General features: G+C 40.0%; 2 protein-coding genes and 1 pseudogene across 2 annotated transcripts in view; 1 reads left to right on the forward strand and 2 right to left on the reverse strand.

The window, feature by feature from the left end:
* The first annotated feature begins 269 nt into the window (after positions 1–269).
* The window catches only part of LOC113636649 (polymeric immunoglobulin receptor-like), a 116,078-nt gene continuing 91,001 nt past the window's right edge, over positions 270–25,346 (forward strand). Inside the window, exon 1 of the mRNA XM_047806081.1 lies at positions 270–416. The gene's annotated coding sequence lies outside the window, so the exon portion shown is untranslated. The remainder of the gene's footprint in view (positions 417–25,346) is intronic.
* On the reverse strand, positions 9,054–10,886 carry LOC113655543 (polymeric immunoglobulin receptor-like). Its single transcript, XM_047806106.1, has 3 exons — positions 10,803–10,886; positions 10,253–10,567; positions 9,054–10,175 (listed from the first exon to the last, which is right to left on the reverse strand). The coding sequence occupies exons 1-3, from the start codon at positions 10,861–10,863 to the stop codon at positions 9,841–9,843; spliced, it is 711 nt and encodes a 236-aa protein (XP_047662062.1). The 5' UTR covers positions 10,864–10,886; the 3' UTR covers positions 9,054–9,840.
* Positions 11,433–23,729, reverse strand: LOC113661195 (annotated as a pseudogene).

Genomic DNA, 25,346 nt, shown 5'->3' on the forward strand with positions numbered 1-25,346 from the left:
ATACCCACTAGGAAATGCCAAGGATTTCCGTATACCCACTAGGAAATGCCAAGGATTTCCGTATACCCACTTAAAAATCGTGAGGATACGTAACAATATCGTTTTGTGACAGAACTTTCATTCATAAATTCACCCCGCACTGTGTTGCAAACACAGACTGTGGTTGCGATTGCGAATCACTAACGTTTTTGGACCATTGGGGCTTCCGTGGCCTGTGACCTGATCTGACGTCACCTACCAAGGAGGAAAATGAGTTGCTTGGCGTTGTTTTGTGGCGCAAATTTGAAATTAACTAACTAATGTAAAAGAAGATCTGAAACGAAAGCAGACCCAAACTACACTCTGTGTTATCGGAAGCCTGCGCCTAAAGCTACAGCAGCTTCGGGTGACATCTCACCCGCAGCCCGAGTACACATGTATTTGGAAAGCTTTGTAAACTACCAGTTATCATAATATTCTGCAATGAACAAATGTTTTTTGTTCACCATGAAATGTACATTGAAAATTGACAGCTGATAAAACCTGTGCTCCAGGTCCCATATTCATATAATATTTAAGGCTAAATGTAGCTCTTAAAGGTATAAAGTTCACCCAAAAATGATAATTGTGTTATTTCCTCACCCTCAATTTGTTCCAAAACTGTATGAGTTTGTTTCTTCTGTTTAACACAAAAGATGATATTTTGAAAAATGTTGGTAATCAGACAGTTGGCAGCACCCACTGACTTTCATAGTCTATATTTTTTTCCTACTGTGAAAGTCAATGGGTGCTGCCAACTGTCTGATTACATTTAGCCTTAAATGTTATATGAATATGGGACCTGGAGCACAGGTTTTATCAGCTGACTGTCTTTTGTTGCTTATCATAAATTGGAATGTTGATAACACACAAGCAGTCTTTAATAATGCTCTCAATTACATGTAGATGCATATTTTATGCATTAGTGAGTGTGGTGGTGCCTATGGGGTGTCGCTCTAGGATGAGTGCGTATGAGGCTTGGGGGGGGGGGGGGTCACAGTATACTCACTACAAAAAACTAGACTACACCACTGGTAGTAGTATCGGCGACTTTTTACTTAAGTACATGTCAGAGCCCATACTTCTTTACTTTAACTTGAGTAAAAGAGTGTAGTCACTACTTCTACTTTTACTGGAGTCTTTTCAAAAATGAGTATCTGTACTTCTACTTGAGTAAAGGATGTGTGTAGTTTTGCAACCTCTGACACAGACACACATACACACACATATACACACAGACACACACAGACAAACATACACACATACACATACAGTACATGTAGGCGGTATCTTCCCGGCCAAGAAAGATTCGCTCTCCTTTTACTGTATACCGTAATTTAAATTAACTTAATAGAGCATGTAGTTCAGACCAGATATTGCAGGTACCTTAATTTGTGAGCGAGACTCAGAGAAAAATCACATGTGGCTCAAAATTATGACATTTAATGAATGAGATAAACACAACATAAAACTAACTACACAAACAAAAAAAAGAAATAGGGAAAACGAAAATGAAAATAAAATAAAAGAAAAGAAATTAAAATTGGGGAAAGGGAGGAAGAGACTGGAAAGAAGAAACTAGAGAAAGGAAGGAAAGGAATGGCAAGCTTAGACTTCAAAATTAAATCACACCCTAACTGGGAAATCGTCACAGAAACTTAAATTCACCTTAAGATTCAATGAAAGATTCCTACTTAAAATTACGCATCTAAATTGGTTGGTAGAGGAAACGGTTACTTGCATTGGCTTACTGCACAAGAGTCCGGATGCAACAGAGAAATCTCTGAAAAGTCAGTTAGGGTGGGGTCAGACGTTCTTCCAAGTTCTCCTGAAGATCAGAGCAGTTGTCGTTCTTGGAAGTGAAGCTTGCTGGAACTTCGTTGAAGGAAGATGGAGTCGTCTTGAAGCTGTTCCGAAAGTCTGACCACGGATTAGTGGTGTTTCTGACAATTTAAAGGTCGCGAACTCCACCCATCTTTGGGAAGATGACCGATACTTCGGTCAAGATTTTGAAGGGAAAAACTCCCTTTGTTTCAGGTGTCTGTGGGGGTGGTTTAGCTATCACACTTTTAGATGACTTTAAAGTTTGATCCAGGGTGTATTAAGATGGTATGGCGCCTTTCGTGCTCAAATAAAATACACCAGTGCTTGAAAATGAGTAACCGATAATTTTGTGGTCATTTGGATACTAAACATGAAGGGTAATGACGGTATGAAGGCAGCGGTACATTACATACATAGATCATTAATCAAGGCAAAGATAAAGGCAAAGAAACAAAAATGAAACATGAACAAGATGCACTTTCATTAGGGAAGTAAAAAGAAAACGATAGCTTCGTATACATTCTGACATCAGACCTTAAAGGGGCATACGGCATTAGAAAAGGTATACATTAACATGCCATGATCAGTAAGATATGATGATAGAGTATAACGGATTTTAAAATACAATGTTGTTTTCTGACACATGAATAAAATACACCCTTGTCAGGAAATTAAGGAGCAAATAATTTTAAGTCAGGCAAGCCTTAAAAGAAGAAACACATTACAAAAAGGGTTATAAGAATGAGAACCTTAGAGTACCTTATCTTGGGTTTTATTAGTAAACGGAATGTCTCATTGTGTTGTGTGTGTGTGTGTGTGTGTGTGTGTGTGTGTGTGTGTGTGTGTGTGTGTGTGTGTGTGTGTGTGTTCTGTTTGCTGGCCCCAATGAGCCGCATGGGGTTATCTGGTCTTTGTGGAGACTCCAGACATTCGGGAGCCAGGTGTGGGTGTAAAACTGGGTTGCTCATCGGTTAATTGAGGAGTAGATGTTGAAAAGGGTGCCTGGGACATGAAATCTAAAATGACTGGTACAAGACACTACAGTTGGAATTGTCTCCTTATTGGCTAAAGAGCTGTAAAGGACCCAGATCATGAAATCGCTACTGGAGGGAGCAATTGTCAGTCAAACGGAGGGTGTCCCACCTAGGATGGAGAGACATCATTGGCTTCTCAGCCGTCTATGTCTGCTCTACAGGCGCCGATTGGCTCATGTGAGGGCTTGTTTGATTCGTTAGGCCCTGGACTACAAATCTCATGCAACAGTGTAGTTTTAGAAGCCTCATGGGAGAAGTGAGAGCCGAAACAAAGGACGGAGGTGAACTGCTGTTTCCAGTTTTCGGTCAGAAACGGAATATTTGCGAGGCGAGCAAAGCGTTTTTGATTAAAAGACTTACATATTCCAGTTCCTTGGACTCTTGGGGATTTTTTTTTTACAAGCATTTGTTTTGGAAAATATTAAAATATTACCCCAGTGAAGAAAGGGGAAGCGTCTAAAAGTAAGGGAACAACTGGTCTAGCACCGCCTAGTTCAGTTCACTATCAATTTTGATTCAATTAGTATGACGGCTATAAATCATATTATGCTTTGTGTGTGGGCTTACTAAAATTCTGAGAGTCTAAGCTTTCAAACAAAATAAAATTTAACCGTGTATTTAGAGGATTTAATGCTTAAAAGCTACAACGAAGTTGTTGCAGCCTCATCCCCTAGTGGTCATTTTCCGCCTTGTGCCGTGGACGGCACGGCGGTCACATAATAGGAGTGTTTATATTTCATGAAAGAACTCAAAATCCTTTTACATTAGCTCTTATAATTTCTGTTCACATGGTCTACTGTCCTTAAATACAACATTAGTGTACAACATAACACACTGCAGAACCCACAACGCTTAATGAGTAAAAACCTGTAGGAAAAATATCTCCTGATTTTAAATTAAAGCATGCAATTATTACGCTCTGCTTTGCTACGCTATTATGTTGTTATATGTAAGAGAGATTCCTCCTCGCACTTGTCCGCGTCCCATTACCTCTGCAAAACAATAGGAGCTCCGGAGCACCGAGAGAACAAACCACACGAGTGAAATCAAATCTGGTTTATTCCAAACAGCTGCTCAAAGAACTGAGCGACAGAACAGAACAATAATAATTCTTCATCATCAGTAGTTAAATATCCTTTTGGCATGTTCTCTTTATAAAGAATTATTATTTATTATTTATTTTATTTATATATATATTATATTATTTATTTATTTATATAATTATTATTTATCTTTCACTTCTCTTTATAAAGAATTATTATTAATACAGTTTATTAATTCTATGATTCACATTAATGTAATCTGGCCTTACTTAACCTATTAACATATTTTATTTATTTTTTATTTTCATGTTTTATTTTTATTAAATAAAAACTGCAAAAATATGTAAAATGGTAAAACTGCTATCCCTCTGGGGTATGTTTGTGGCCAAAGTATGAATGTTTTAATTATGTCTTTCCTGTCCTGAAAACAGTTGTAGGATCTCTCAGTCTGAAAAGATTTTATTTACTCTTAAGTAACAGCACTGATGAGAAATTGTGGTGATGAAGTTCATTAAAAGTGCTAAAAGGTACTAAAGGCACTGAAATAAGACCCTTTATGAAGAAAATAATAACAAGGTCCGTGACGTCGCCCGGTATGGAGCAACCGGGGCCCCACCCTGGAGCCAGGCCCGGGGTTGGGGCTCGCATGCGAGCGCCTGGTGGCCGGGTCTTACCCCACGGGGCCCGGCCGGGCTCAGCCCGAAGGAGCGACGTGGGGCCGATCTCCTGTGGGCCCACCACCTGCAGGAGAAACCGTAAGGGGCTGGTGCAATGTGGATTGGGTGGCAGTCGAAGGCGGGAGCCTCGGCGACCCAATCTCCGGACATGGAATCTGACTCTAGGGACATGGAATGTCACCTCGCTGGGGGGGAAGGAGCCTGAGCTGGTGCGGGAGGATGAGAGATACCGACTAGAGATAGTTGGGCTCGCCTCCACGCACAGCTTGGGCTCTGGAACCCAACTCCTCGAGAGAGGCTGGACTCTCTACTACTCTGGAGTTGCCCGCGGTGAGAGGCGGCGGGCTGGTGTGGGCTTGTTCATAGCCCCCCAGCTCAGCAGCCATGTGTTGGAGTTCACCCCGGTGAACGAGAGGGTCGTTTCCCTGCGCCTTCGGGTCGGGGAGAGGTCTCTCACTGTTATTTGTGCTTATGGGCCAAATGGCAGTGTAGAGTACCCGACCTTCTTGGCGTCTCTGGAAGGGGTGCTAGAAAGTGCCCCGACTGGGGACTCCGTCGTTCTACTGGGGGACTTCAACGCTCACGTGGGCAGCGACAGTGACACCTGGAGGGGCGTGATTGGGAGGAACGGCCCCCCCGAACTGAACCCGAGTGGTGTTCTGTTATTGGACTTCTGTGCTAGTCACAGTTTATCCATAACAAACACCATGTTCAAGCATAAGGGTGTCCATCAGTACACATGGCACCAGGACACCCTAGGTCGGAAGTCGATGATCGACTTTGTGGTTGTTTCATCTGACCTCCGGCCGTATGTCTTGGACACTCGGGTAAAGAGAGGGGCGGAGCTGTCAACTGATCACCACCTGGTGGTGAGTTTGGTCCGATGGCAGGGGAGGAAGTTGGACAGACTTGGCAGACCCAAACGTACTGTGAGGGTCTGTTGGGAACGTTTGGCAGAGTCTCCTGTCAGAGAGATCTTCAACTCTCACCTCCGGCAGAGCTTCAACCAGATCCCGAGGGAGGTTGGAGACATTGAGTCCGAGTGGACCATGTTCTCCACCTCCATTGTTGATGCAGCCGCACGGAGCTGTGGCCGTAAGGCCTCCGGTGCCTGTCGTGGTGGCAATCCCCGAACCCGGTGGTGGACCCCGGAAGTAAGGGATGCCGTCAAGCTGAAGAAGGAGTCCTATCGAGCCTGGTTGGCTCGGGGGACTCCGGAGGCAGCTGATAGTTACCGGAGGGCCAAGCGAGCTTCAGCCCGGGTGGTTGCAGAGGCAAAAACTCGGGTCTGGGAGGAGTTCGGTGAGGCCATGGAGAAGGACTATCGGTTGGCCTCGAAGAAATTCTGGCAAACCGTCCGGCGTCTCAGGAGGGGGAAGCAGTGCCCTGCTCACACTGTTTACAGTGGGAGTGGGAATCTGCTGACATCGACTGGTGACATCCTCGGACGGTGGAAGGAGTACTTCGAGGATCTCCTCAACCCCACCAACATGTCTTCCATTGAGGAAGCAGAGGTGGAGGGCTCGGTTGTGGACTCGTCGATCCCCCAAGCTGAGGTCACTGAGGTAGTTGAGAAGCTCCTCAGTGGCAAGGCACCGGGGGTGGATGAGATCCGCCCTGAGTACCTTAAGTCTCTGGATGTTGTGGGGCTGTCTTGGCTGACACGCCTCTGCAACATCGCGTGGCGGTTGGGGACAGTGCCTCTGGACTGGCAGACTGGGGTGGTGGTCCCTCTGTTTAAGAAGGGGGACCGGAGGGTGTGTTCCAACTATAGGGGGATCACACTCCTCAGCCTCCCCGGAAAAGTCTATGCCAGGGTACTGGAGAGGAGAATTCGGCCGATAGTCGAACCTTGGATTCAGGAGGAACAATGCGGGTTTCGTCCTGGTCGTGGAACACTGGACCATCTCTATACCCTCACCAGGTTGCTGGAGGGTTCATGGGAGTTTGCCCAACCAGTCCACATGTGTTTTGTGGATCTGGAGAAGGCATTTGACTGTGTCCCTCGTGATGGCCTGTGGGGGGTGCTCTGGGAGTATGGGGTCTGGGGCCCTCTGTTAAGGGCTGTCCGGTCCCTATATGACCGGAGCAGGAGTTTGGTTCGCATTGCCGGGTGTAAGTCAGACTTGTTCCCGGTGCATGTTGGACTCCGGCAGGGCTGCCCTTTGTCACCGGTCCTGTTCATTATTTATATGGACAGGATTTCTAGGCGCAGTCGGGGGCCGAAGGGAGTCAGGTTTGGGGACCACAGGATTTCGTCTCTGCTTTTTGCAGATGATGTTGTCCTGTTGGCTTCTTCAAATCAGGACCTTCAGCATGCACTGGGACGGTTTGCAGCCGAGTGTGAAGCGGCGGGGATGAGAATCAGCACCTCCAAGTCCGAGGCCATGGTTCTCAGCCGGAAAAGGGTGGCTTGCCCTCTTCAGGTTGGTGGAGAGTTCCTGCCTCAAGTGGAGGAATTTAAGTATCTTGGGGTCCTGTTCACGAGTGAGGGAAGGATGGAGCGGGAGGTCGACAGGCGGATCGGTGTATCTTCCGCAGTGATGCGGTCGATATACCGATCTGTTGTGGTGAAGAAAGAGCTGAGCCGCAAGGCGAAGCTCTCTATTTACCAGTCGATCTACGTTCCTACCCTCACCTATGGCCATGAGCTTTGGGTCATGACCGAAAGGACAAGATCCCGGATACAGGCGGCCGAAATGAGTTTCCTCCGCAGAGTGGCTGGGCGCACCCTTAGAGATAGGGTGAGGAGCTCAGTCACTCGGGAGGAGCTCAGAGTAGAGCCGCTGCTCCTCCACATTGAGAAGGGTCAGCTGAGGTGGCTCGGGCATCTGTTTCGGATGCCTCCTGGACGCCTCCCTGGGGAGGTGTTCCGGGCATGTCCAACCGGGGAGGAGGCCCCGGGGAAGACCTAGGACACGCTGGAGGGACTATGTCTCTCGGCTGGCCTGGGAACGCCTCGGTATTCCCCCGGAAGAGCTGGAGGAAGTGTCTGGGGAGAGGGAAGTCTGGGCATCCCTGCTTAGACTGCTGCCCCCGCGACCCGGCCCCGGATAAGCGGTAGAAAAATGGATGTTCATTGAAAGTGCTAAAAAGCACTAAAGGCACTGAAATAAGACATAAGACACAGTACTAACTGTGGGAACAGTGGTGTCATTGCTCCTCTCTCTGATCCTGGTTTGATTCTTTAACTCTGGAATAGAGAATAAATAAATAAATAAAAATAAATTTACACATAGTCAACTGAATTAAATTTTTATTGAATTGTATTCAATTAAAACAACAACGACAATAATAATAATAATAATAATAATAATAATAATAATAATAATAATAATAATAATACATTTGTGCCACTAGAGGGCACCATCACCTCACCTATATTTACATTTAAATTCTTCCTAATCTTTACACTCATGTTCTGTGTACATCTGTGGAGCTCAAACTTTTTCTGCTAACTTTGGTTGATTTTCAAACCCCACCTGTCCTCCATCACCCCACGAAATGGTGATGAAATACTCCAAGTTTACAAGGTCTAATTTATTGAAACATCAAGTTCTAAATCAATAAAATCAAACAGCATGAAGTTTCAAAATAGAAGAAATAAAAGTGCAGTCGTGTTTCACTTTATGTTGAGTTAAAACACACATGGGTCTGAGTTTTGTCGGGGTTTTTGGTGTTTGTTTGTGGTCCATGTCACACATTTAGACACTGATGTTGTTATGCCCACTACATACACTACTGCCTCTCTATGTGAAGGTTTTTAAGATTGTTCTGTTGTAAATATTTTCCTAACATTAAACTGTCATTTTCTCACTATATTTCCCTCCGGTGCCCTAAATGATGTTTTACTGTAAATGCTTTAATGGCTCATTTGTTTATTTATGGTTGCTTTGAGTGTAGTAACTTTATTAATTATAAAGAAAAGCATTAATGAAAAAAAAATAAATAAAATCTCCTGTGCCCTGTCATGCCTTTATTCCCCAATAGGGGGAGACCACGAGAACAGCGGGACTACAGGGTGTGTAAAGGCTCAGACTGTAATAACTGGTGAATTTACAATCAGTGTATGTGACTTTCTTCCCCTTTGTTCTCCTGTCTTCTATTTGCCCACAGATTCTAGGTGAGCTGTGTTTGACTCCTGACTGATTTATCTGACTGTCAAATCTTGTTAATGAACCTCCAGTGAATGGCTTTTCACATCTCAGACCTGCGCATTTGAATTAATAGAAGAATGAGAACTAATTCAAAACTACAGACACAGCAGGGACACTTACCACATTTCTTTCTGAGCATACAGATGATGATGATGACCAGTATCACCAGTGGCAGAAGAAGGGCCACCAGGTACCAATGGTTCAGGGTCCAAACCAAACTACTGACAAATATTTAAAGCATTATTTACCACAGACTGGCTGAATCAACTGCAGGGAAAATATTCATTAATTCAGTTCACCATTAATCATCATGCATTAATAATCCTTCATTCATCATCAGTAGTTAAATATCCTATTGGCATGTTCTCTAGTTAGGCAGAAGTGTAAAGTATCAAACTATTACAACATTTACAAATCATTTAAATGTTCTACTTTAATAAAGTACTGTACCAAGAGTACATGTAGTTATTTTATTACTTTATATCTGTGGTGTAAATTGTTATAAAATATAAAATTATATTAGTAGAAAATTTTCTTTAATAAATCTGGTACTCATTGATTTCATGTGTTTTTCTATAAGATCCTGTGACATGAGAAAGTTTCAACAAGCAAGAAATTATCATGTAATGTTCACATGTTTGTCTTTGCATAAGGCAACAAATTTACATTTTCCGTGAGAAAGGATAAAGGTGTTTTACCAACACTGTGGGTGAGAAATAACTAAAATTAGAAACATGTGCTAAGATGAACTGATACAGTAATTTTATTCCATATATGTAAATCTGATGTTACCTGAATTGTGCTTTTTTTTTTGCCTCTCAGACAGATTTGTATCCATTTTTTTTTATGATTTTTTTTTTCACATCACTTCCATCTTTGAAATGGTTCATGAATAAAAAACATGTAAAACTGCAGAGGAAAACACCATGCCTAAATAACATGAAGCTTTCCTACTTACGTGTATGTATTGTTTTGATGAGCGGTTGTAGTCACTGTTGTAGTCACTTTTGTAGTCAGTGCTGTTGTCTTTAATGTTGTGACTGTTAGCAAAGTAAAATAATCAGTGTGATTTCTGTCTCATCATTTGTTAAAGTTGATCAGTGTTTGTGATAATACCTGGAGGTGGATCACTGACACTGATGTGAACAGGAACCTGCAGATCTCCTGCACTGCACCAGTACCATCCAGTATCACTCTTCTTCAGTCTGCTCATCCTCACACTGAAGGATCTTCTCCCATCATCACTGATGTACACTGCTGAATTCTGGGATGTTTCAGTCCTCACTGTGTTGCATTGTCCATCTTTAAATCTGCACCACTGCTTCTGTGTATTCTGATACGCAGCACTGTAGAGACACTGGACTGTGACGCTGCCTCCTTCCTCACCTCTCACTCTGCTCTCGCTCACTGACAGATCAGGATCTGAATAAATAGGCAGTAAATGAGTTGTGTAAGGGAATTTATAACAATTATAATTCTGATTCATTTCAGTTTCTTACCTTGACTAAGCGTCAGGTACAAATAATCACGATCATCCGGCTGCCATTTATCCCCAATTTCTGCAGCACACCAACCCGTTCCAGACTCAGAGACAGAGTTCAGTTCCACTGTGAACAAATTCTGCTCTGGATGATCAATGACTGATGGATTTCCACTTGAGTTTGCAGAGGCTACGATACTGCAGGTAGACCAATGGTACCCTTTGCACCAGAATTTTTTGTTTGCTTTGTACTTCTCATCATAAAGACATGGAATAGTGACAGATCCTCCACTTTTTACAGCTACATTTTTCAGTGTCCTCATGCTCTCTACTTCTGCAAGCAAGCCACATTAGGAAGCAGTATTAGCGTTACTCAGATACTGAATCAGGACGATCAGAACATTCAGGAATCACTGTGTCACTACTGAGGTACATTTAATCTACCAGTGATGAAAGCTGTTAACAGCCACTGCTCCATGAAAGTAAATAAACAACAAGAGCTTCTTTAACCCTTTAGAAAATGAAGGATACCCAGACAGTATATGAGAATGATAGAGTTTTAGTCTTACCTGATATACAGAGGAAAAACCCAAGGAGAGTTACAGAACCGCTTAGTGAGTAAAAGCTCATGTTTCTCTAAGACACTTGCATGACAAATACTCTTCCTGCTTGTGGCTGATGTTAATTTGTACTAGCTGACTTCCTGTTTTTTCTTTTTTTTTTTTTATCTCATACTGTTACACCCTCTAAAAAAGGCACAAATAATTGAATATATCAATTGAGGTTTAAATTAAAGTCAGTGTTGAACAAGTCACAGGTAATAATTGCAAGAAAATAATGATCACAGAGATCACAAGACCCAATGATCACATTTTTACACAGAGACCCTGCACCATCACAGGGAATCATTTACACTTGTTAAGTGACTGATGTCTCTGGATCACAGTTTCTGAAATGCATTATAGGTTATATGGTATAACATACAGGTTATAACTGTAAAAAGAGCTCTTAAAATTAGAGCACAACCTCAGAAATCGGTAATTTTCGTTGACATTCGCCTCAGTGTTTTATATTTGATGTATGGAAGCCAGTATGGGGGAAAATATAACAATGTGGTGGTTTGGGAGAACATACAGTAGGAAGGTTTTAAACAAGTCCTGCAGCTGCATTCAGGATCAGTTGTAGAGGTGGAATGGTGCTCAGAGGCAGACCTGCCAGGAGCGAGGTGCAGTAGTCCAGCTTCTTATATTCTCTATGTCACCAAGATCACATCCTTCAGTTGTCTGCGATACAGAACATCTCTGGCTCTCTGAAACAGAAAACACACCAGGGGTCAATCACAGTGTGTATTACAGCTCACCAGATTACACAGAACAATAAAGAGACGAGAGATGAAAACGCATCCTGTAATTGTGATCATATCTGAATGATAACGATGTGAAATCTGTTTTTAATCAAAATACAGGGAAAAAAATGTAATTACCAAAAAAAATCATCAGAAAAAAATAGTTTGACACAAACATGCCACTTTGGTGCTTTAACCCATATAATAATGGAGATTATGAGTAAGGTATAGAAACATTAACAATAATAACAATCCACAACACCGTCATCCAGCCTCTGTGTGTCTGCTTGTGTGTCTGTGTGTATATGTGTGTCTCTCTGTGTGTGTATGTGTGTCTGTGTGTGTTTGTGTATGTGCATGTGTGTTTATATGTGTGTGGGTATGCGTGTGTGTCTCTGTGTGTATGTATGTGTGTCTGTGTGTGTACAGTATGCGTGTCTATGTCTGTATGTGCATCTGTGTGTCTTTGTGTGTGTATGTGTGTCTTTGTGTGTGTGTGTGTGTGTGTGTGTGTGTGTGTGTGTGTGTGTGTGTGTGTGTGTGTGTGTATGCATGCTGTGTAAATGTGTTTGTGTGTGTGTCTGTGTATGCATGTGTGTCTGTCTGTGTGCATGTGTGTTTCTGTGTATGCATGTGTGTCTGTTTGTGTGCATGTGTGTGTAGCGTCTGGTACCGGTCATTTTAGATTTCATGTCCCAGGCACCCTAAATTTCAACATCTACTCCTCAATTAACCGATGAGCAACCCAGTTTTACACACACACCTGGCTCCAGAATGACTGGAGCCTACACAAAGACCAGATAACCCCATGCAGCTTCTCTGATTAGGGGCTCTCAACACACACACACACGCACGCACGCACGCACGCACGCACGCACGCACGCACGCACGCACGCACGCACGCACGCACGCACGCACACACGCACGCACGCACGCACGCACGCACACACACACACACACACACACACACACACACACACACACACACACACACACACACACACACAATACAATGAGACATTCCTTTTACTAATAAAACCCAAGATAAGGTACTCTAAGGTTCTCATTCTTATAACCCTTTTTGTAATGTGTTCTTCTTTTAAGGCTTGCCTGACGTAAAATTATTTGCTCCTTAATTTCCTGACAAGGGTGTATTTTATTCATGTGTCAGAAAACAACATTGTTTTTTAAAATCAGTTATACTCTAATTACTGATCATGGCATGTTAATGTATACCTGTTCTAATGCCGTATGCCCCTTTAAGGTCTGATGTCAGAATGTATACGAAGCTATCGTTTTCTTCTTACTTCCCTAAGGAAAGTGCATTTTGTTTTATGTTTCATTTTTGTTTCTTTGCCTTTATAAGAACACATCGTATTAACATCAGTTACCCTTCGATTACTGATCTATGTATGTAATGTACCGCTGCCTTCATACCATCATTACCCTTCATGTTTTGTACCCAAATGACCACAAAATTATCAGTTACTCGTTTTTTAAACACTGGTGTATTTTATTTGAGCACGAAAGGCACCATACCGTCTTAATACACCCTGGATCAAACTTTAAAGTCATCTAAAAGTTTGATAGCTAAACCACGCCCACAGACACCTGAAACAAAGGGAGTTTTTCCCTCCAAAACCTTGACCGAAGTATTGGTCATCTCCCCAAAGATGGGTGGAGTTCACGACCTTTAAATTGTCACAAACACCACTAATCCGTGGTCAGACTTTCAAGATGAGACTTCAGCTTCAAGACGACTCCATCTTCCTTCAAAGAAGTTCCAGCAAGCTTCACTTCCAAGAACGACAACTGCTCTGATCTTCAGGAGAACTTGGAAGAACGTCTGACCCCACCCTAACTGACTTTTCAGAGTCTGTTGCATCCGGACTCTTGTGCAGTAAGCCAATGCAAGTAACCGTTTCCTTTACCAACCAATTTAGATGCGTAATTTTAAGTAGGAATCTTTCATTGAATCTTAAGGTGAATTTAAGTTTCTGTGACGATTTCCCAGTTAGGGTGTGATTAATTTTTGAGTCTAAGCTTGCCATTCCTTTCCTTCCTTTCTCTAGTTTCTTCTTTCCAGTCTCTTCCTCCCTTTCCCCAATTTTAATTTCTTTTGTTTTATTTTATTATCATCTTCATTTTCCCTATTTCTTTTGTTTGTTTGTGTAGTTAGTTTTATGTTGTGTTTGTCTCATTCATTAAATGTCATAATTTTGAGCCACAGGTGATTTGTCTCTGAGTATCGCTCACAAATTAAGGTACCTGCAACATCGGGTCTGAACTACATGCTCTATTGAGTTAATTCAATTTACATTACAGTATAAAGTAAAAGGGAAGCGAATCTTTCTTGGCCGGGAAGATACCGCCTTCATAGAATTAATAAAGGTTACACGGCCTGTTCGCCGGACGAACAGACCAAATAAGTGTAACGTTAATTCCATTACTGTTAATCTCAACTTAGTTTAAAACATTTAGAAGTCACTATAACACATTATAGTTACTTATAAATATTTACCTTGCTCCGTGAGCCAAAATCGCTACATGTGTGTCTGTGTATGTGCATGCGTGTGTATTTGTGAGTCTGTGTGTGTACGTGCATGTGTTTGTATGTGTGTGTCTGTGTGTACAGGTATGTGCATGCGTGTGTATGTGTGTGTGTGTGTGTGTGTGTGTGTGTGTGTGTGTGTGTGTGTGTGTGTGTGTGTGTGTGTGTGTGTGTGTGTGTGTGTGTGTGTTTCCTTATTTTGTTCATCTTCTAATATGAATCATCCCTCAAGTGACGTCTAGTTGCTTTACAGTACTGAAGTACATGGTTCACTGTACTGGTACTTTCTTTGGTTCTAAATCATCAAAGTACTTTTTTCACGTACATTTTATAGTACATTGAATGTTTTTTCCTCTTATTTATTTACTTATTTATTTAATAAAATATTCAGCTTTTTCACTTCAGACACCAGATGTTGTCTGAGACAGTAGAGACAGATGAGCATCACTGACCTGAGTGATTAAACAGCTAATAGGAAGCTTACAGACTGATGTTTTTTGGGTATTACAACATTCTCTGTAATGTTGTAATATAAAAATAAATGTTTTTAAAGAGCAAAACTGTATTATTCATTTGAACAAAAAAAAATCAAGAAAAAGAAAGAGAAACTTAATCAAATAAAAAACTCTGATTTCATTATTAATAATAATTAATAAAGAAGTACCCTTACAGTAAACATAGACTTTTTTGGCAGACTCCTTTACCCTCACAAACTGTCAGCTTAAGTACTGTAACCAGACGACATGTAGTTATTTACTTCCCTCACTGGTGCACATTATCATGAAGCATGATTTCATGTTTATTTACATAATCCCATGTGACATGAGAGTTTCTAGAAGCAAGAAAGTATCATGTGTAATAATCACCTGTTCACTTACTGCTTAAATACTGCATTGTTTGGGTTTGAACTCTAAGCACATGTTCATCTTTTCAATAAAGCAACAAATTTACATATCTATAAAACTGCAGAGAAAAACATCATGGTCTAAAGTGTTCAGCGTTTTCTGCAAGAGAGAATAAAGGTGTTTTAGCACTTACGTGGTTTCACTCATCATTTGTTAGAGTGGATCAGTGTTTGTGATAATACCTGGAGGTGGATCACTGACACTGATGTGAACAGGAATCTGCAGATCTCCTGCACTGCACCAGTACCATCCAGCATCACTGGTCTTTAGTCAACTCGCCCTCACACTGAAGAATCTTTTCCCATCATCACTGATGTACACTGAATGCCAGAATGTTTTAATCCACACTGTGTTGCATTGTTCATCTTTGAATCTGCACCACTGCTTCTGTGTATTCTGATACTCAGCACTGTAGAGACACTGGACTGTGATGCTGCTTCCTTCCACACCTCCCACACTGCTGACCCTCACTGACAGATCAGGATCTAAGCACAAATGATGTTTTTTGTCAATTATGTATGATTCATTTTAAGCAACATAATATTACTAATAAATTCAATAATTATTTCCTGATAGCAGTTTAATACCTGATTTCACTGTGATGTAAAGAGCTTCACTGACATCTGATGATCCGTCTATCTCTACACCACACCAGTACCATCCAGTGTCTGTTGTTTGGAGATGATCCAGAGTCACAGTAAAGAAACTCTCAGCAGAGCACCAATATTTCTTATATTGTTTATATTCCCTATTATAATGACATGGGATGGTGACAGATGATCCAGGTTTAAGACTAAAGTACCTCTGTGACTGAACGGCATCAACTGCATACAGAACAGAAAAACACTGCAATTGCTCAGAGACAATAAAATATCCATACTTGATAATACAACATATTACTGACAGTTGATACGATACTCCAATACTTTAGGGTTTTGATGTATGAATTAGTTACATTGCATAATTTTATGTATTTAATTATATTGCATATGCAAGACTGCATGATAAATGAACTTACCGGAAATGATGAGAATAAAAATAAAAAAGCAGCTCATGTTGATTTGTTCTGATGCTGAATCAGATGTGAGGGATTCTTACGTCCTGCTTCTCTGTGAAGTTGGTACTGCGTCTGTAGCGGTTCAAGCAGTTCCTCTTCCTCCTCATCACACTTTGTGCTCTAAAATCAGTGTGAAGAGAAGAAGGCTGACAAAGGAACACATTTTTATAGCTGTTATAACTGAGACAGACTTCATTGCATGCCTTGCAGTGCAGACACATGGTATACTATTCTTAATAAATCTTTTCTAGTTTTATTAATTCATGTTACTTTAAACTAAGTTTTGCACCACAGTGTCAGTCATCGATAAGATCATATGTTTATTACATTGTTCATAAATAGTTTATCTGAATTCCTCTTATATGATTATAAAACATGTTGCTGTGAGACGTCCAGCCCTGTGAAAGGCTCTGTGAAATTTCTTTTTAAAATGAAACACTGTTGAACTCACGGGACTCGATATGTCTGTGTCTTTGTCAGTATTTCTAGTCATATATGAGGAACCTGGAAGGGCCAGTTTTTTTTTATGGCCTGCCTCATTGTGCCCACAAAGGCCTCATTGTTCCAATCATGAAACTTAGTCTTCTTTTTAATAATTTGCACTTATACGATATATAGAATTGGGGAAGAATTATGAACTAATTGTGAACAGAGAACAAACTTTATGTGAATCTTGGTGTGATCAGTGGTGCAGTGCTAGAAGATAAGAGGAAGTGTGGTGCAGTGAGAGGTTAGAGGCTGCGGGTCTGATTTTGGCTTTGTAGACAAGCCTCAGTGTTCTAAATCTGAAGTGTGTGGTTACTGAAAACCAGTAGGGAGAAATCATAGCAATTGGGTGTTTTGGGAGAACATAGGAAGGTTTTAAACAAGTCATGCAGCTGCATACAGGATCAGTTGTAGAGGTGGAATGGTGCTCAGAGGCAGACCTGCCAGACGATATATATCAAGGGACTGAACAAACACCTGAGTGGCCTGACATTTATCATAGAGACATTTAACAATTCAGAGAAAGGGAAACGTTTTTGTACTAAACTTTATTGTAATCAACAATATTTCTTCACACAATTTTAATAGATGAATGAATGCATTTATGCTTTTTTTACAGAAAGGTTCCACTAACCAAGATAAGAGATTGTGTATGACTAGATAGATAGATAGATAGATAGATAGATAGATAGATAGATAGATAGATAGATAGATAGATAGATAGATAGATAGACACAAAGACAGACAGATAGATAGATAGATAGATAGATAGATAGATAGATAGATAGATAGATAGATAGATAGATAGATAGATAGATAGATAGATAGATAGACACAAAGACAGACAGATAGATAGATAGATAGATAGATAGATAGATAGATAGATAGATAGATAGATAGATAGATAGATAGATCGATAGATCGATAGATCGATCGATCCAACATTCCTGCTTCTTATATTCTCTATGTCACCAAGATCACGTCCTTCAGTTGTCTGCGATACAGAACATCTCTGGCTCTCTGAAACAGAAAACACACCAGGGGTCAATCACAGTGTGTATTACAGCTCACCAGGTTACACAGAACAATAAAGAGACGAGAGATGAACATGAAACAAGTCATTGAGATCATATCTAACTATGTGAAATGACTGATGAAATTTTACTGGTTGATGTCAGCCCTGTTTTAGAAATATCCCAGTCATAATTACAAAGCTGCTATTGTATTAGATCAATGATACAGTATGCAAACTTTATGGTTTTTATGTTTCTTGTTTGATTTTTTTTCTGCTGATAGCTAAATTCACTAACAATGTGGGTGAGAAATAACTCAAATTAGAAACATTAATTTTATTCGATATATGTAAATCTGATGTTACCCGAATTGTGCTTTGAGTCAGTTCTGTTTACAACATAAAAGATAAAGAAAGTAAAGTTTTGGTCACTTGAAATATTTTTCCTTCATTCATATACATTAGCTCATGGTGATTCCATTTTTTTATGTTTATTTTTAACATCACTTCAATCTTTGAAAAAGTTCATGAATATGAACATGTAAAACTGCAGAGGAAAACACCATGACTAAATAACATGAAGCTTTCCTACTTACATGTATGGGTTGTCTTGATGAGCAGTTGTAGTCCCTGTTGTAGTCACTGTTGTAGTCCCTGTTGTAGTCACTGTTGTAGTCACTGTTGTAGGCACTGTTGTCTTTGATGTAGTGACTGTTGTCAAAACAAAGTAAAATAATCAGTGTGATTTCTGTCTCATCATTTGTTAAAGTTGATCAGTGTTTGTGATAATACCTGGAGGTGGATCACTGACACTGATGTGAACAGGAACCTGCAGATCTCCTGCACTGCACCAGTACCATCCAGCATCACTCTTCTTCAGTCTGCTCATCTTCACACTGAAGGATCTTCTCCCAACATCACTGATGTACACTGCTGAATTCTGGGATGTTTTAGTCTCCACTGTGTTGCATTGTCCATCTTTAAATCTGCACCACTGCTTCTGTGTATTCTGATACGCAGCACTGTAGAGACACTGGACTGTGACGCTGCCTCCTTCCTCACCTCTCACTCTGCTCTCGCTCACTGACAGATCTGAATAAATAGGCAGTAAATGAGTGGTGTAAGGGAATTTATAACAATTGTAATTCTGACTCATTTCAGTTTCTTACCTTGACTAACCGTCAGGTACAAATAATCACGATCATCCAGCTGCCATTTATCCCCAATTTCTACAGCACACCAACCCGTTCCAGACTCAGAGACAGAGTTCAGTTCCACCGTCAACAAATTTTGCTCTGGATGATCAATGACTGATGGATTTCCACTTGAGTTTGCATAGGCTACGATACTGCAGATACGCCAAATGTACCCTTTGCACCAGAATTTACTGTTTGCTTTGTACTTCTCATCATAAAGACATGGAATAGTGACAGATCCTCCACTTTTTACAGCTACATTGTTCAGTGTCCTCATGCTCTCTACCTCTGCAAGCAAGCCACATTAGGAAGCAGTATTAGCGTTACTCAGATACTGAATCAGGACGATCAGAACATTCAGGAATCACTGTGTCACTACTGAGGTACATTTAATCTACCAGTGATGAAAGCTGTTAACAGCCACTGCTCCATGAAAGTAAATAAACAACAAGAGCTTCTTTAACCCTTTAGAAAATGAAGGATACCCAGACAGTATATGAGAATGATAGAGTTTTAGTCTTACCTGATATACAGAGGAAAAACCCAAGGAGAGTTACAGAACCACATATTGAGTAAAAGCTCATGTTTCTCTAAGAGACTTGTATAAAAAAAATACACTTCCTACTTGTGGCTGATATTAATTTGTACTAGCTGACTTCCTGTTTTTTCGTTTTTTTTATCTCATACTGTTACCCCCTCTAAAAAAAGGCACAAATAATTGAATGTATTAATTGAGGTACATTTTTAAATTAAAGTCAGTGTTGAACAAGTCACAGGTAATAATTGCAAGAAAAAACAGACTCCTAAAGAAACTTTGCCAGCTATTGACACTAAATATTAAGATTATAAATAATTACTCATCCACTTTAAACCTTCTATAAGCGCAGACTGGTCACATGATCACATTTTTACACAGAGACCCTGCACCATCACAGGGAATCATTTACACTTGTTAAGTGACTGATGTCTCTGGATCACAGTTTCTGAAATGCATTATAGGTTATATGGTTTAACAACCAGGTTATAACTGTAAAAAGAGCTCTTAAAGATAGAGCACAACCTCAGAAATCGGTAAGTTTCGTTGACTTTGGAGCGCTTTTTCTCTATTTTCATTAAAAGTATTAAACCCAGATGCTACCAGGAAGTTCATCAGGTTTCACACAATCACTCAGCACAGAGACTTGAACCTGCAGTACATTTTATTTCTAATATTACTTAACTATTTGGCAACATTCATGCAGACTGTGTGAAGAGTTTTGAAAATGTGGTTTCGGTATTGAACAATGCTTGTTTGCAACTGAAAAAAAAACTTTATTGAATTTTAGTCAAAATACAGGAAAAAAATGTAATTACCAAAAAAAATCATCAGAAAAATATAGTCTGACCTCAAAATCCCACTTTGGTGCTTTGACCCATATAATAATGGAGATTATGGGCAAAGTATAGAAACATTAACAATAACAATCCACAACACCATCATCCAGCCTCTGTGTGTGTGTGTGTGTATGTTTGTCTCAGTGTGTGCATGTGTGTGTCTGTGTGTGTTTGTGTATGTACATGCGTGTGTATGTGTTTGCTTTTGTGTGTGTATGTGCATGCGTATGTATGTGTGTGTGTGTGTGTGTGTCTGTGTGTGTATGTACATGCATGTGTATACAGTATGTGTGTGTGTCTGTGTGTGTGTGTGTGTGTGTGTATGTACATGCGTGTGTATGTGTTTGCCTTTGTGTGTGTATGTGCATGCGTATGTTTGTGTGTTTGTGTGTTTGTGTGTGTGTACAGTATGTGTGTGTGTAATAGCACTTCCTTCCCTTTTTGCTGTATGTACTTTATGTACAGTATATAAAAAAAATTCTTCGTGTGTCTGTGTGTGTCTTTGTACTGTATGCGTGTCTGTGTGTGTGTATGTGCATACGTTTGTATGTGTGTGTCTGTGTGTGTCTATGTGTGTATGTGTGCATGCATGTGTGTGTGTGTGTGTCTTAGTGTGTGCATGTGTTTGTCTGTGTGTGTTTGTGTATGTACATGCATGTGTATACAGTATGTGTGTGTGTCTGTGTGTGTGTCGGTGTCTGTGTATGTACATGCGTGTGTATGTGTTTGCCTTTGTGTGTGTGTATGTGCATGCATATGTTTGTGTGTTTGTGTGTGTGTGTGTGTGTGTGTGTGTGTGGGTGCGTGTACAGTATGTGCGTGTGTGTAATAGCACTTCCTTCCCTGTTTGCTGTATGTACTGTATGTACAGTATATAAAAAAATTTCTTTGTATGTCTGTATGTGTCTTTGTACTGTATGCGTGTCTGTGTGTGTGTATGTGCATGCGTTTGTATGTGTGTGTGTCTGTGTGTGTCTATGTGTGTATGTGTGCGTGCATGTGTGTGTGTGTGTGTGTGTGTGTCTTTGTACTGTATGCGTGTCTGTGTATGTGTATGTGCCTGCGTTTGTATGTGTGTGTGTCTGTGTGTGTCTATGTGTGTATGTGTGCGTGCATGTGTGTGTGTGTGTGTGTGTGTGTGTGTGTTTGTGTATATGCATCCGTGTGTAAATGTGTCTGTGTATGTGTGTCTGTGTATGCATGTGTGTATTTTTATATGTTTGTGGGTGTGTGTGCATGTGTGTGTATGTGTGTGTCTGCGTATATGTTTGTGGGTGTGTGTGTGTATATGTGTGTGTTAGTCTGTGTGTATTTTTATATGTTTGTGGGTGTGTGTGCATGTGTGTGTATGTGTGTCTGTGTGTGTTTTTGTGTATATGTGTGTATGAGTGTCTGTGTGTCTATGTGAGTGTTTTTGTGAATGAATTTGTGTGTGTGTGTGTGTGTGTGTGTGTGTGTGTGTGTGTGTGTGTGTGTGTGTGTGTGTGTGTGTGTGTGTGTGTGTGTGTGTGTGTGTGTGTGTGTGTGTGTTTCCTTATTTTGTTCACCTTCTAATATGAATCATCCCTCCAATGACGTCTAGTTGCTTTACAGTACTGAAGTACATGGTTCACTGTACTGGTACTTTCTCTGGTTATAAATCATCCAAAGTATTTTTTTTTCTCCTACATCTCAAAGTACATTGAATGTTTTTTCCTCTTATATATTTATGTATTTATTTATGCATTTATTTATGTATTTATTTATTTATTTATTTAGTTAGTTAGTTAGTTAGTTAGTTAGTTAGTTAGTTAGTTAGTTAGTTAGTTAGTTGTGGAGACAGATGAGCATCACTGACCAAAGTGGTTAAACAATCTTTATTCTATTGCAATCTTACAGACTGAAGTTTTTGGGGTATTTTTTTCTCTGTAATGTTGTAATATGAAAATAAATGTTTTTAAATAGCAAAACTGTATTATTCATTTGAAGAAAAAATAAATCAAGAAAAAGAAAAAAAAAAAAGAACTGTGATTTCTGATTATCCTCACAAACTGCCAGCTTAAGTACTGTAACCAGATGACATGTAGTTATTTACTTCCCTCACTGGTGCACATTATCATGAAGCATGATTTCATGTTTATTTACATAATCCCATGTGACATGAGAAAGTTTCTATAAGCAAGAAAGTATCATGTGTAATAATCACCTGTTCACTTACTGCTTAAATACTGCAGTGTTTGGGTTTGAACTCAAAGCACATGTTCATCTTTTCAATAAAGCAACAAATTTACATATCTATAGATTGTTAACACATGTGTTAAGAAAAACTGATAGACAAATTTTGTTCCAAATATGTACATCTGATGTTACCTGAATTGTGCTTTTAGTCAGATCTGTTAAAGACATAAAAGAAAAAGAAAGTAACATTTTATCACTTGAAATATTTTTCCTTCATTCATATACATTAGCTCATGGTGATTGCAGTCTCTCAGACAGATTCATAATGATGTTCATTTTTTAATGATTTTTTTTTTCACATCACTTCCATCTTTGAAAAAGTTCAGAAACATAAAACCTAAAACTGCAGAGGAAAACACCATGCCTAAATAACATGAAGCTTTCCTACTTACATGTACATATTGTCTTTGTGAGTGTTTGTAGTCGCCATTGTAGTATTTGATGTAGTGACTGTTGTCAAAACAAAGCAAAATAATCAGTGTGATTTCTCTCTCATCATTTGTTAAAGTTGATCAGTGTTTGTGATAATACCTGGAGGTGGATCACTGACACTGATGTGAACAAGAACCTGCAGATCTCCTGCACTGCACCAGCACCATCCAGCATCACTCTTCTTCAGTCTGCTCATCTTCACACTGAAGGATCTTCTCCCATCATCACTGATGTACACTGCTGAATAGCGGAATGATTTAATCCCCACTGTGTTGCATTGTCCATCTTTGAATCTGCACCACTGCTTCTGTTTATTCTGATACTCAGCACTGTAGAGACACTGGACTGTGACGCTGCCTCCTTCCTCACCTCTCACTCTGCTCTCACTCACTGACAGATCTGGATCTAAGCACAAATTATGTATTTTGTCAATTATGTATGATTCATTTTAAGCAACATGATATTACTAATAAATTCAATAATTATTTCCAGATAGCAGTTTAATACCTGATTTCGCTGCGATGTAAAGAGCTTCACTACCATCTGATGATCCGTCTATCTCTACACCACACCAGTACCATCCAGTGTCTGTTGTCTGGAGATGATCCAGAGTCACAGTGAAGAAACTCTCAGCTCGGTAATCAGTAACTCTAACTTTCCCCTTTCTATGATAGGTATACACCTGAATTTTGCACATAAAGAAATATGTACCAGAGCACCAGTATTTCTTATATTGTTTATATTCCCTATTATAATGACATGGGATGGTGACAGATGATCCAGGTTTAAGACTAAAGTACCTCTGTGACTGAAAGGCATCAACTGCATACAGAACAGAAAAACACTGCAATTACTCAGAGACAATAAAATATCCATACTTGATAATACAAGATATTACTGACAGTTGATACGATACTCCAATACTTTTGGGTTTTGTTGTATTAATTAGTTACATTGCATTTGCAAGACTGCATGAGAAATGAACTTACCGGAAATGATGAGAATAAAAATAAAAAAGCAGCTCATGTTGATTTGTTCTGATGTTGAATCAGATGTGATGGTTTCTTACGTCCTGCTTCTATGTGAAGTTGGTACTGCGTCTGTAGCGGCTCAAGCAGTTCCTCTTCCTGATCATCACACTGTGTGCTCTAAAATCAGTGTGAAGAGAAGAAGGCTGACAAAGGAACACATTTTTATAGCTGTTATAACTGAGACAGACTTCATTGCATGCCTTGCAGTGTAGACACATGGTATACTATTCTTAATAAATCTTAAGTTTTATTAATTCTTGTAACTCTAAGCTAAGTGCACCACAGTGTCAGTCATCGATAAGATCATATGTTTATTACATTGTTCATAAATAGTTTATCGGAATTCGTCCTATATGGTTATAAAACATGTTGCTGTGAGACGTCCAGCCCTGTGAAAGGCTCTGTGAAATTTCTCTTTAAAATGAACCACTGTTGAACTCATAGGACTCGATATGTCTGTGTCTTTGTCAGTATTTCTAGTCATATATGAGGAACCTGGAAAGACCAGTTTTTTTAATGACTTGTCTCATTGTGCCCACAAAGGCCTCATTGTTCCAATCATGAAACTTAGTCTTCTTTTTAATAATTTGTACTTCAATATATACAATTGGGGAAAATTATAAATTGTGAACAGAGAAGAAACTTGATATGAATCTTGGTGTGATCAGTGGTGCAGTGCTAGAAGATAAGAAAGTGTAGTGCAGAGAGAGGTGTGTTAAGTACTTTGAGGGTGGTTTGGGAGAACATAGGAAGGGTTTAAACAAGTCCTGCAGCTGCATTCAGGATCAGTTGTAGATGTGGAATGGTGCTCAGAGGCAGACCTGCCAGGAGCGAGGTGCAGTAGTCCAGTGTCGACATATATCAAGGGACTGAACAAACACCTGAGTGGCCTGACATTTATCATAGAGACATTTAACAATTCAGAGAAAGGGAAACTTTTTTTGTAATAAACTTTATTGCAATCAACAACCAAATGTAATATTCCTTCACACAATGTTAATAGATGTGAAATGAATGCAGTTAGGCTTTTTACAGAAAAGTATCCACTGATCAAGATAATCATTTTTTAGAGAGAGATAGATAGATAGATAGATACGATAGATCGATAGATCTAGATTAGATCTATCAGTAGATCCAACATTCCATCGCTATATTCGCGTGCGTCATCTCAAGATCAGTCTCGTCAGGCTGTGTCTGTGATACAGACGACATCTCTGTATCGCTGAAACATAAAGAAAACACACCGGGTCATCACAGTGTGTATACGCATCACCCGGTTACACGAGAACACTAAAGAGACGACGACATGAACATGCATCCTGTCGTTGTGAACACATATCTGAATGATAACTACAATTATGTGCAAACTGGCGTATAGAATTGTTTTGTGGACATCATCCTTGTCTGACGAGTATCACAGCCATCATTATAAGCTGCTTTGGATAAGATCATGATATAGTGTTTAATTTAATTATTCTCAAGTGTTTTGACTTATACAGTTCCCTTT

The sequence above is a fragment of the Tachysurus fulvidraco genome, chromosome 22 (assembly GCF_022655615.1).
Source record: "Tachysurus fulvidraco isolate hzauxx_2018 chromosome 22, HZAU_PFXX_2.0, whole genome shotgun sequence".
In the NCBI taxonomy this organism is placed as follows: domain Eukaryota; kingdom Metazoa; phylum Chordata; class Actinopteri; order Siluriformes; family Bagridae; genus Tachysurus; species Tachysurus fulvidraco.

Coding starts and splice junctions, on each gene's coding strand:
- LOC113655543 (XM_047806106.1), bottom strand. CDS start 10,863: ATGAGCTTTTACTCACTAAGCGGTTCTGTAACTCTCCTTGGGTTTTTC. Junction 10,568..10,802: donor GTTTTTCCTCTGTATATCAG/GTAAGACTAAAA, acceptor GCTTGCTTGCAG/AAGTAGAGAGCATGAGGACA. Junction 10,176..10,252: donor GTACCTGACGCTTAGTCAAG/GTAAGAAACTGA, acceptor CTATTTATTCAG/ATCCTGATCTGTCAGTGAGC.